Below are 12,197 nucleotides of genomic sequence, written 5' to 3' on the forward strand. Positions count from 1 at the left end.
CCTTTTTGTATGCCCTTTCTGTAAATACTGACGCAAAGTAATCATTCAACATGTCCGCCATTTCCCCATTGTCAGTGACAATATCTCCACTTTCAGTTTTTAAGGGGCCAGTAGTCTTTTCGTACTGCAATGAAGTTTCAGCCTAGATTGTACGCTAGTGTCTCTGGAGTGGGACTTGAACCCATGATTTTCTGACTCAGAGGCAAGAGTGCTACCACTAAGCCAAGGATGACATACATTTGCAATTTAATGTTACCACCAATAATCCATATATATTATCTTGGTGTTGAAATTCCTTGATCCCGATTCGCCAATGACCTGCAATTCTGACATCCGGGGTCAGGGCAGGGTCACCAAATTTAAATACATTTACATTTTACATTTAAATGAATCGTGACTGCCCATTAGAAGGGGCGGAGTTCAAGACGTGATGCTTGACAGCCACTGGGGCAGAAGCTGACACAATTGGGTGAAAATTCAAAAGCTGTAGAAGTAGGCCCATTTTATAAGAGGGCTGATTTCATTTATTCTGCCTTTCGGCATTCCAGGTCAAGACTAGGCCTGGATATCCCTGTAGGCTAACTTGCATTCATCCACTAACCTGAATGCCAGTATCTTTATGGCTTCCAGGTCACTGGGCACTCAGGAGGTGGGAGAAGCAGGAAATCCAGCAGATGATGTCATCCCACCAGCTTTACCTCCTGTTCAACCGTAGCCATTTATGGGGTGAATGGAACAACCCTCTGCCGCTGCTCCTTGTGGGAAATCCCATTTTTCACTCTTCAGAACAGAGACTGGCATTTCTGTGTCCCAGCCCTCTCCACTGCTTTCCCTGCCATTTTATGCCAGATCTCCACGCCAAGGCGTCAAGAAAATTTGATACCCTTGTGTACCCGCACATTTCCTGTCAACAAACTTCACTTCCTGTTGTCAAGATTTTTGGGCCAGCATTAACTTTGAAAATGTCTCTAAGTTATAATCAGAGTACCCTGTGTAAACAGTCCCAGTGGTGTTGTAATTGCATGCTACAGCCACTAGGTGTTATTGTAGCCCCCTGCATTCTGTATCACTGCATCGTTTGGTACACTATAAGCAAAGCCATAGGAGATCTACTGGTATATAGAATTGTTTGCAACATGATACAAGGTAATAACGTCTCTAAAATTTGAGACAACATCATAAGATGTAAGAGAGAAGCTCCAATGGTTTAGGAATGTCCCCAACAATCCTCTGAATAATGCCCAACTAGCCCAATTTTTGGGTGCAAACGTGAGGAAAAGCGAAATTAGAAAACATTTCTAAACACAAAGGGTGGTAGAAGTTTGGAACTCTCTTCCGCAAACGGCAATTAATACTAGCTCAATTGCTAAATTTAAATCTGAGATAGATAGCATTTTGGCAACCAAAGGTATTAAGGGATATGGGCCAAAGGCGGGTATATGGAGTTAGATCACATATCAGCCATGATCTTATCAAATGGCGGAGTAGGCACGAGGGGCTGAATGGCCTACTCCTGTTCCTATGTTCCTATGTCACCCTGTAAAAATGAAGAAAGGATTGCAAAGTTCTACATGCGAGTAATCACTTTTGGAGAAATGCCAACACATTCTACAAGCTCCCTTTAACTAGAGGGTGAACAGTGTGCTGGTGCCCATTGTGCCCTGTGAGGAAAAGGAAGAATGGCCAGTGTGTTGCCTTGCCTGCCCAGGTGGGTGCTGTGCCTAAGGCCGTATAGTGGGGCCAGTGGCTCTGGCAAAAATCTAAAAAATTCTATTTTTTTAAACAAAGTTTCCAAATCTCCCACTTTGCCTTGTGCAATTGTTAGTGAGTATAATAGTTTTACTATTGTACCTCCATAAGAATTTTCTTCCACCTTCAAAAAAGTTCTTCATTTTAGACATTAACCAGTAAGTGAATTTATTGAACAAAAGATAAATAAGCGAATAAATATATAATCTACTTTGTAGTAAAAATGAAAGGTGGGTCACAAGAAAGTTTGGCGCCTGCTTAAAATTGAAATCCTCCCACTGCCTTAACAATCCAAGTTTCCAGGAGCACACCGGCATTCCTAGCGCCCATTGCTGCTATGGCGCAAATGCTAAATACATCATGTGGGGTATTCCCATCATAGGCATCTCATTGTCATACATCTGCCCATATTTGGGCATACGTATTATTTGCTTAATGTCACCCAGCGGAAATCATGGACGTGATATCAGTAGGTTGTGAACCAGTGGGGTAGCTTCCTACCTGCCTGCTGCCGTTACACCAGCTGCAGAGGAAAATTTGCCCTTGTATGTCTTGTCTGTTTTTCAAGGAGAAGGTTGCATACAACCACATATAAACCAGACTAGTGGCAGCCCTGTTAACGTTCAACATCTTAATCAGCCTTTCAAATTGTGAAAGTGGAGATAATTGAGGGTATGGGCGAGGGAGAGCTTGGCAGCTTAATGACAGCCAACTAGGCAAAGCGCTTCTTTCACTGCTTCGTATTGTTTCCCCTTCAAGCTCAGTCACTTACTAACACATAGCTAATTCTGTCCAGCAACAGTAAGGCATACTATGTATTTGTGCAGGCACCATGGTAACATTGTTTTTTTCTTTTGGGACCTTCGAGGATAATGAACCTGTGACCAAAGGGAAGCATGAAGCTAGGCCATCTCATGAGCTTCCACATTACATTCCTGAGCAGGCAGTGACCAGCTCAGATACATTCACCTTGAAAAGTCAAATAGTCAAAAAAAATCTGGTGAACTGCATAACAGAAGTGAAACAGAGCAAGTGAAGGTGGTTTGGAATGATCATCCCAGATCAAATAAGTGTTGCATATAACAGGTAATCACACGCCATCACATTTTCAGGTGATCATGACATTGTAGTAAACTTATTGACACTTACCTGACCAGTGCAATCACACGCTTTATCAAATGGCACATATTCGTCTTCTTTACTGTACATGCCAATGCCAACTTTCATTGGTTTGTTATCTGCATCCATTTCGAACTTCAGTTTAGCCATATTATCAAATAATTTTGACAAATGCTGACTCACCTAGAATATGAGGGAATATTAAGCATCAAAATAATTTTATTTTCTCAAGAAAGGTCTTCCACACACACACAGGTCATCATTGAACATATACAGTGATCAGAAAAGGATCTGTTAATTTTGCATGATTTCTTGTAAGACTCCTGCATATTGTTGGAATATGCCCAGTGACTATATTGACCCCAATATTCCTTCACCCCATCTCTGTCTGGTGCTAATCAGGTGCAGTGCACCCAAAATGTGCTGCACCTGTCCTGATTGTTCATGTCTGAATTTGGTGTCAGGTCATTAGCATAGCCTATTTGGACTCCCAATATAGTCCACCTCCAGCAAGCTTTGCACCTAGAAATGGTGGCCTGTAGCTGCTGGTACGGCTATTGGCATGGGGGCCTTCTGGCTGCCACTGGAAAAAAGCAATTAAAAGGCCTCTAGGTCCAAAGATCAATGAGGAGGCTCAAAGAGAAAGGTAGGACTTACCTTCTATGGCATCTCTTGATAGGAGGATCTAAATGGAGGTCGAGATACAAAACTAAAAGCCAGCTATGTCCTATACCAGTGGGTCTGGGTGCCCTTATGAGAAAAGGAGGAAGGGGGTCTGGAAACGCCTCCGCCCACCTCATTTACATGGCCACATATCACCTTGCGTTGTTGTAGATACGGGAACTCTGCCCCTCTTGAAAGCTCTGGAGCTTTCAGGGCACAGTTAAAGGGGTGGGGAGCCACCCCTATTTTCGGTTTTGTACCCAAGGAATAAGGATTTCCTGGGAGCTAATCACAAGAAAATCGTCCCCAACAAGTTCAATGACTTTTGACAGTCCATCTAAATAAATGGCAATTTCAAACAAATTGCTCCACACAAGACAAGTTTCTGTGTGGGTAATGGCATCACCTTTTTCAGATTAAGTCTTCCAGACACAGAAACATGAACCGTGATTTTAACTTGAGGCGGGAATCAAGCGTCAATGTAAGAGATGCAGAATCCACTTACGGAAGTATCCAGCACCACTTAACCTGAGACAGATCCGAAGGCAGATCCGAAATTTGTAACGAGACATTCAATAGAATGGACTCGATAAATTGAGATGTGTCAAATTGAAGAACATCCTTTTCCGTAAACATTTTCTACTGTAAAGCATCTTCTCAGAGGTTGAACTCATCTGTCATGTTTTCACATCTTCTAAATTGTTTGCTTGTTCCTTAACGAAGCTCTCCATCATAACCCTGACTTGCTCCCCAAATGGGTCCTGCTAAGAAGGAAATGAAGCTCCATCAATTGATGCTATGTTCTGAAACTCCAAAATCCTAAGCCACGTGAAGCAGTGAAACACTGCTCATTGCGTGGCTATACTGATGCCTGTATCTAGGGTGTGTAATGATGACTTGCAACAGAAATGCAGCCTGTCTTATGGTACAAAAGTGTAGTTTTGTTTGCAATGCAAATCAAAGGTGATAGTGTAAAATCTGTGAAATCCTAGCCATTGAGACCAGGATGACATCCTTGCTTGAACCTGCAGCTACTATGGACTCAATTCCCAAATGGGAAGCAATACAAATAGTTTACCTGTCAAATGAAGCTGACACTGAGTCATTTCTGCAAGGCTCAGCTGTTATTGACAACAGGTATGCTTCATATATCTCATTTTAATTATCCTCCATACATCGCACTTCCACCCAGCTGTCTCCTCAGACCTGGTGAGGAATACAACTAATTAATATTCTTTCTTTTTTCAATAAGCCTTGGGGTGAAACAAATTGATGCTCTAGAGCAGAACACACCCTTTTATATTGCATAATTCTTTTCATCTTTAATCCCATGAAGAAAACAGGGATGTTGCACCTTTAACAAAAATGATGTCCAGGGTATTAAGAATTCTCTTCCCCAGCTCTGCTGAAATATAAAGAAGGATATTTGTCATTGGGGTGGAGTAGTGGTCGGGCAAGGCTCCCGCTTGCCCCTCCAACTCTGCTGTGACCCCAACCCATTTTCCTGGGCTAAGGATCATTGGCTATGGGCAGGCTCCCAAAAGGATTCCCATTGCAACGAGGGAGACCGCCAGGGCCAGAGACTGAGGCCTACAAAGTTAAGTACTGGGAACCATTTTTCCCTTCTAAGAGTGGCTCTGAGTTGATGTGCTTAGAAAAGAGCATATTTGTGGTGGGAAGGGAGAACATGTAGACAGGGTTGTTGTAGTACTGAAGATAAAGCTCCCTTTATCAGATTGGCTTGAATATCTCTTGCAACCAGCAATGGGTTGTCTCTATTTCTTCTTTCGGCTGCTACTTCTCTTGTAAATGCCCTTGCTCCTGATTAGGGCCTTCATTCTACATCTTCTCCAGCAGGATGCCTGTGTGTAAGACATAATTGTATAGCATGTAGCACATCGCTACAATCCTTGAGACACTCGCTGAATTGTACTGTAATTGTGTGCTCTATGATAATTCCAGTGGAAAATGGATGTCATTATAGTGGTGTTCAGCTGGTGCCTTGGGAAAGCACATAGGTATTATCAGCCATGGCTATACAGGATAGTCTTGCCTTCCAAGAATCCACCCAGAGACTTTCTTCTCTGGGCCAAAGAGTGGAGAACTGTCTTAAAATAAAGGCTTTGTGGGAGCTGCCTGGAAAAAAAACATTCATGCATCTCCTCCAATAACAATAGGGCACTTCACTGCACCTCCTTCTTCTTGCACACAGGACCTGCTAGTGCACTCAACAATTTCTGCCTCTTCCCTACTCCTGCTGCTTCTTCCTCTCAGCATGCACACTATGCTATGCTGCCCCATGCACCTTCACAACTGTTCAACAGACCACGTGCTAACTCACTCCCATTCTTTTTGCAGACAAGCTGGCACACAACAGAAAGGAGATGTTAAGATCTGGATGAGTGCCGGCATCAATACATGTGCTCACACCAATGAAGGAGGCCACCAATGTCATCATTGGCAGAAGAAGGTCACGCAGTTTTGCAGATGGTGAGGCTGAAAGACATGCGCATCAGGAAGTTTGGGCATCTTACCTTCCTTCACTCCTTATACTGAACTCTCTTCCTCATATACTCTGCATGACAACCTGGAGCGGGGGGGAATGTGGGGGGCATAGCATAGCCATTCATCTGCTACTAATTACCCTTGCCACTGTTTGCTAATCCTTGTCCATCTACCCTCTTTCCAGGTCCATCAGAAGTCCAGGGCCAAACTGCAGTAAACACTGAGGAGAACCCTGCCAAAGATGCATCATCAAATGCTCTCACACTCAGAAGCTGGCACCCCATGTGCTGCAGGTAGTGAGTTAGAGGAGTCTGCACAAACACAAGTGAGCATGAGGTAGTGCAGGCGGAAAGGATGGCACAGGAAGCAGCTCCCAAGAGGGAAAGCTTACATCCTAGCTCTGCTGCAGAGGACAGAAATGAAGACTTCAGGCACTCAGCCTTTAAAAGAAGGATGATTGCTGAGCACCATCAATTGCTTAATGCATTAGACTGCCTGCTAGTTGGACTGTGTGAAGGAATTCACCTCCCCCATTTGTGTAGGGTTCTGTCACGTGGCATCAACACTCTGGAGTTATCCATATAGCATGTGGTCACCTCAATGGACCTCCTACCATCTGCTCTCCTGCAGATCAATGCTGAGCCGCATCTCCATGGGAGAGGCAGCGACACAATGCGAGTGGCACGGGTTGTCCTCTCTCATAATCACTGCAGGCTTGATCCCCTGCCACTCACTCAACAAATGCCTGCCTTGGTGTCAGTCAGCTAGCTGGGCCAGACTGCCCCAGCAGCCACCGAGATCCTGCAGTCTGCAACAGGACTCTCTCTGGCCCGAGCTCCTAGAGATTGCCAACCATGACCATCTCAAGAACCCTCATCTGAGGTTCAGCAGCCTTTCACCTTCCTTGCTACAGCCACTGGGGGAGCATCTCATAGGAGCACTGGATCAGTTAAGACTGCACGTAAGGCAGGTACTAGGGGCTTTCACCTGGTGATCAGTGGTATTATGATTTGTTTGGGGAACTTGGAAATTACAATGGGCCAGATTTTGCTGTAAAAATAATGGTGAGGCTAACGGCGCTCACCGTTATTTATGTGCACGGACAGTAAGTTCTGGCGACCGCACATGTGCAGCTAAACGCGGAAATCCGGAAGCTGCTGTCCGAGATGCCCTGCTCCTCCAAGCGCTGTGCGAAAACAGCATCTCGCCATTTGGCTCACCATTCAAATGTATTGAATCATGGTATCATAGTAGGTGCAGCACAGGAGGAAACCAACTTGCCCATCGTGCCTGTGCCGGTTCTTTGAAAGAGCTATCCAATTAGTCCCAATCCCCAGCTCTTTTCCCATAGCCCTTTAAATTTTTTCCCTTCAAGTATTTATCCAATTCCCTTTTAAAAGTTACCATTGAATCTGCTTCCACCACCCTTTCAGGCAGTGCATTCCAGATCATTACAAGTCGCTGCATAAAAGAATGTTTCCTCATGTCGCTTCAGGCTCCTTTGCCGATCACCTTAAATCTGTGTCCTCTGGTTACCGGCCCTTCTGTCGCTGAAAACAGTTTCTCCTTTTTTACTCTATCAAAACCGTTCATGATCTTGAACCCCTCTATCAAATCTCCCATTAACTTCTCTGTTCTAAGGAGAACAAACCTAGCTTCTTCAGTTTTGCCACATAACTGAAGTCCCTCATCTCTGGCATGAAGTTCCTGTACTTACTTCATAGATACAGACTAAGTTCACCAAAAAAAGTTAGGTCTTGTCCATTCCAGTATAAGTACCTTTTAACAACGTGGTAAGTCTTAATTACTGCCATTCAACCTCCCTGGCACTGAAAATTAAGTTTTACAAGTGTGGGGTCTCATTCCTTCAGCTTTTAATTATTGTTGGAAATTTTTTTAAAAATTAAATACACTTTTTTTCTCATTTTTTTTCCTGTCTCTTTTATCTCTGTCTCTTAATCTAATCTTTCTTTCCCTCTCTTTATTTTGCTTACTGTACCTGATTTGACACTGAATTCACTATTCTAATTTACACTTCCTGGTTCAGACTGCGCTGCTCATTAACAATTCATCAATCTGATTGGTTGAGGAGATACACAGTTGCTTGCCCTATTCACACAGGACCCAGGTGCCCCGTAGAGGGTGTCACACCATTTGGCTATCCCATTGATAGCAACTTGCCGTGCAAAACCCCATAGAAAGTCTATTGGCAAGTGCAAGTCTAATGGTCTGCTAGATGAGGGCTCTCGTGGAGGCTTAGATCTGGCTGTACTCCAATCTGCCTGGTGATCGTAGGATTCTGAGAGGATTTATGAACCACGTGTGCATGGAAAGCCCTTGTCCCCAAGAAACCAATGTCTGACTTAATGTGCAGGGTCAAAAATTGGGCAGATGGAGGATTGGCATAGAGAGGTTAAGCATTCCTGCAAGCTCTCCTCCTTCTACTTGCTCTCTCTGCAGCTGCAACTCTGTGTGCTTCTTCCTACTAATACTACTCCCCCTCTTCTTCTAGCCATGGTGGAATTCCCAAAAGGATCCCCATGATGGCAAAAGTGTTTTGCCAGAAGCCCCTTAACAATTGACATTATACAGACACTACCAGCAATTGTAAATGTTCTAAGCAGCTAAAAACCACTACCTAGTACAAGCCAAAAGTCTGCCAAATGTTTTAAGTATTTTATTTGTGAGCAGCTGAGGATCACTTTAAATATCGCTGAAAATGCGTCCTCTCGACTTTTACCACCCATGGTTTATGGGTTGGTTAAAGAACTGTCGGCAGCAGTGGTGGGGGCAACCAAAATTATATTTCGGGTCCTGAAACAAGTGTTGGGACCCCAATTTGCATTTGGATATTAGTCTCCCGTCTATTTTGAGTGTGAATGCTGGACACCTAAATTGAGGCCTGTTTGAAAATTACATCAGGTGTGCCTCGAACGCGAAGTCGGTGCAATTCTTTTTCAAATTTTTTTGCTGCTGATGTATTATTTTTACCCCAAAATTGGAGTGAAAATTACCACCATGATGTCACAACCACCTAATTTAAATACACTCATCTATTACTTATATTATCAATTAGAAATGATGGTGGGAAATTAATGGATACAAAAATGGGCACGGATGCAACAGTACAGATCCCTGCCCATTTCTCAACCCCGGCCACTTGAATACTAGCTGACTTTCAGGCTGTATGAAGAGGAAAATTCAAGCTAATTTCTTTAACAAATACTGGAAATAACCTAAAAAATACAACTATCCTTTAGTTTCCTCACAAGATGCCTAAATCTACTTTTGAGTACCCGCACCTGACTGCTTCTTTCTGTCATTAATTCCAACATGTACAACCACCACTGATCATCTTCTGCTTCTTATTCTTAACCTCTTCTCAACATTTTCAACCAGTGGCTCTGGCAGACAAATCATTCTGTTGTTCGCCCTGGCTTTACAGCAGAAAGAACTCTATATATTGCACAAGTGAATTTCTTACTACCATTATCTTCCTCCTGCACAATGGCTTTCCCCTTATCTTGCACTGACATTAATTTCACCTTCCGCAGTTACATTATGATGCATTATGTTTTATAAATCAAAAGTAAGGCTTAAACACTCATTTTATTTATTAAATTGTATTATGTATTTCATCGGTTGATAGTGAAAACATCTGGTTAAAATATGACACTGTGTTGGTGGTGTAATAGGTTTAAAATGTCAGGAATGGCTGAATTACTTCTGTCTGAAGCTGAACCAGACTGTTCACAACCTTGGCATTCCATTCGACCCTGAGCTGAGCTTCTAACCACATATTCTCTCCATCACCAAGACTGCCTACTTCCACGTCCGTAATATCGCCCATCTCCACCCCTGCATCAGCCCATCTGGTGCTGAAACACCCATCCATGCTTTTGTTACCTCCAATCTTAAATATTCCAATGCTATCCTTGCCGGCTCCCATCTTCCACCCTCCATAAACTTTAGCTGATCCAAAACTCTGCTATCGCATCTTAACTGAGTCTCGTTCACCCATCAACCCTGTGCTCGCCGACCTACATTGGCTTCCGGTCCAGCAACGCCTCGAATTTAAAATTTTCAGCCTTGTGTTCAAGTCCCTCCACATTCTCACCACTCTCTATCTCTGTACCCTCTTTCAGCCCTATAATCCTTCAAGAACTCTGCATTCCTCCAATTCTAATCTCTTGTGCATCCTCAATTTCCTTCGCCTTACCATTGGCCACCGTGCCTTCAGCTGTCTAGGTCCTAAGCTATGGAATCGTTCCCTAAATCTCTGCCTCTCTCTCCTTCTTTAAGATGCTCCTTAAAACCTACGTCTTTGACCAAGATTTTGATCATCTGTCCTAACATCTCCTTATGAGGCTCAGTGTCAAATTTTGTCTGATAACGTTCCTGTGAAGCGCCTTGGAACGTTTTACTACGTCAAAGGTGCTATATAAATGTAAGTTGCTGTTGTTGTTAATTGGATCTTTACCACATTACAAAATTAGTGCTTTTAATGGTTAACATTTGCCAATGTGATAACAATTTGGAACAAAATAGCAGTGTCATTAATTGACCAATATGAGCCTAAGTCTCTCAGTGTAAAAAGCTAAGGCACAATTGGCACCCACATAGTGGAATCAATACTTCATTTCCAAAGCATGTGAAACAGGATAGAAAAGTATTAGGTGGAATGGTAATTGGGCTATAAAATTAGCAATAGTCTAATTATGTATTGAAAATGGTAACAGTTTTATGCCACAGGTTATAATATACTATGTTATATTCAGGATTATGACACCACAAATACTACTCATTATAATGTTGAAAATACAGATCTAAGTGTCTCACCTCTAAAGGGTTGTTACCATTAGATAATATATCTAGCAAGTCTGCAGAAGATACAAAGTAGAATCTAGGAAAAGCAAGTCTTTTTGTCTCAAGATATTCAGCCAAGGCCTTTTCACATAGAGTCAAACTGAACAGAAATCACAGAAAATAAAAGGATTATATAAAAAGCAGAACTCAGAATTCTTGAATTAATATATGGAACAACAATAGTACATAACATTCTAAGCTGTTCTTTCTAGCAACAATAAATAGTAATAGAAAATAAGTTTTCATTAATCTAAACATAAAAATAAATTAAGCAACCACTAACCGTCCCTGTATTTCCTCCAGTTTGTCATACAAACCAGGTTTATTTGTTGCTACAACTACATTTGGAGTCTTTATTGCATCTGCCATGAGTTCCTGCAGAATAGAAAATGGTAGATTAGCCACCTAATAGGGTTTTCTTCATTCTTTGAATGGAAGTTTCCTCCACATATCACTAGGAGTACGTCCATATCATTAATGCAGAAAATGGCCGTTTGGATATTTCAATTATTCTTGATCTGACTTTGTAATGTCATCCATTTAATTATCCCATTCTTGTGCAATATATAAAGGATACCTCCCCAGGGGAAACAAAGTAAAAACTTGTTAATAAAATGCAAAATGGCAATAATGAACAACCCTGGAGTAGTGTGCGGGTTTTGGCAGAGGAGAGTGTGATCCACTAGCTCTTTATGTGGCCAAGCCAGAACTGGTGATGGATGACTAAACTGCTTGATATTAAATTCCCAAAAAGGCAGAATAAAGTTATTTGGGTGAGTGCACATCATGTGCAGGATACTTCCATTTGAAGAATAAAGGCCTTACAAAACAAGCTTTGTAATGATGGCCTTTCAGCATCCACCACAAACAAGGACAATAACAACTTGCATTTATAATGCGCCTTTGACATAGAAAAACATCCCAAAGCGCTTCACATGGCCGTAATCAGACAAAAATAGACAAAGAAGGTGATATTAAGAGGGGTGACCAAAAGCTTGGACAAAGAGGTGGGTTTTAAGGAAGGTCTTAAAGGAGAAGGAGATGGAGAGGTGATGGGATTCAAGGAAGGGAATTCCAGACCATGGAGCCTAGACGCCGATAACATGGCTGACAATGATGGGCAAAGCAAAGGAGTTGCACAAGAGGCCAGAGCCGGAAGCACAGAGAGTTCAAGATCGGGGCTCTTGGACTGGAGGAGATTACAGAGATAGGGAGTGGCAAGGTCATTAAGAGATTTAAACACAAGGATGAGAATTTTCAATTTGAGGCGTTGGGTACCGGGAAACAATGTACCG

The 12,197-nt window shown here is 42.6% G+C and overlaps 1 protein-coding gene across 1 annotated transcript in view; it reads right to left on the reverse strand.

The window, feature by feature from the left end:
- LOC137341448 (dynein axonemal heavy chain 17-like) overlaps positions 1 to 12,197 on the reverse strand; it is a 574,489-nt gene that overhangs the window by 296,386 nt on the left and 265,906 nt on the right. The window contains exons 28-30 of the mRNA XM_068004561.1: positions 11,186 to 11,277; positions 10,876 to 11,002; positions 2,899 to 3,051 (exon numbers count right to left, since the gene is read on the reverse strand). Coding sequence (XP_067860662.1) covers positions 2,899 to 3,051; positions 10,876 to 11,002; positions 11,186 to 11,277 — 372 coding nt within the window. The remainder of the gene's footprint in view (positions 1 to 2,898; positions 3,052 to 10,875; positions 11,003 to 11,185; positions 11,278 to 12,197) is intronic.

The sequence above is a fragment of the Heptranchias perlo genome, chromosome 23, assembly GCF_035084215.1.
Source record: "Heptranchias perlo isolate sHepPer1 chromosome 23, sHepPer1.hap1, whole genome shotgun sequence".
NCBI lineage: Eukaryota > Metazoa > Chordata > Chondrichthyes > Hexanchiformes > Hexanchidae > Heptranchias > Heptranchias perlo.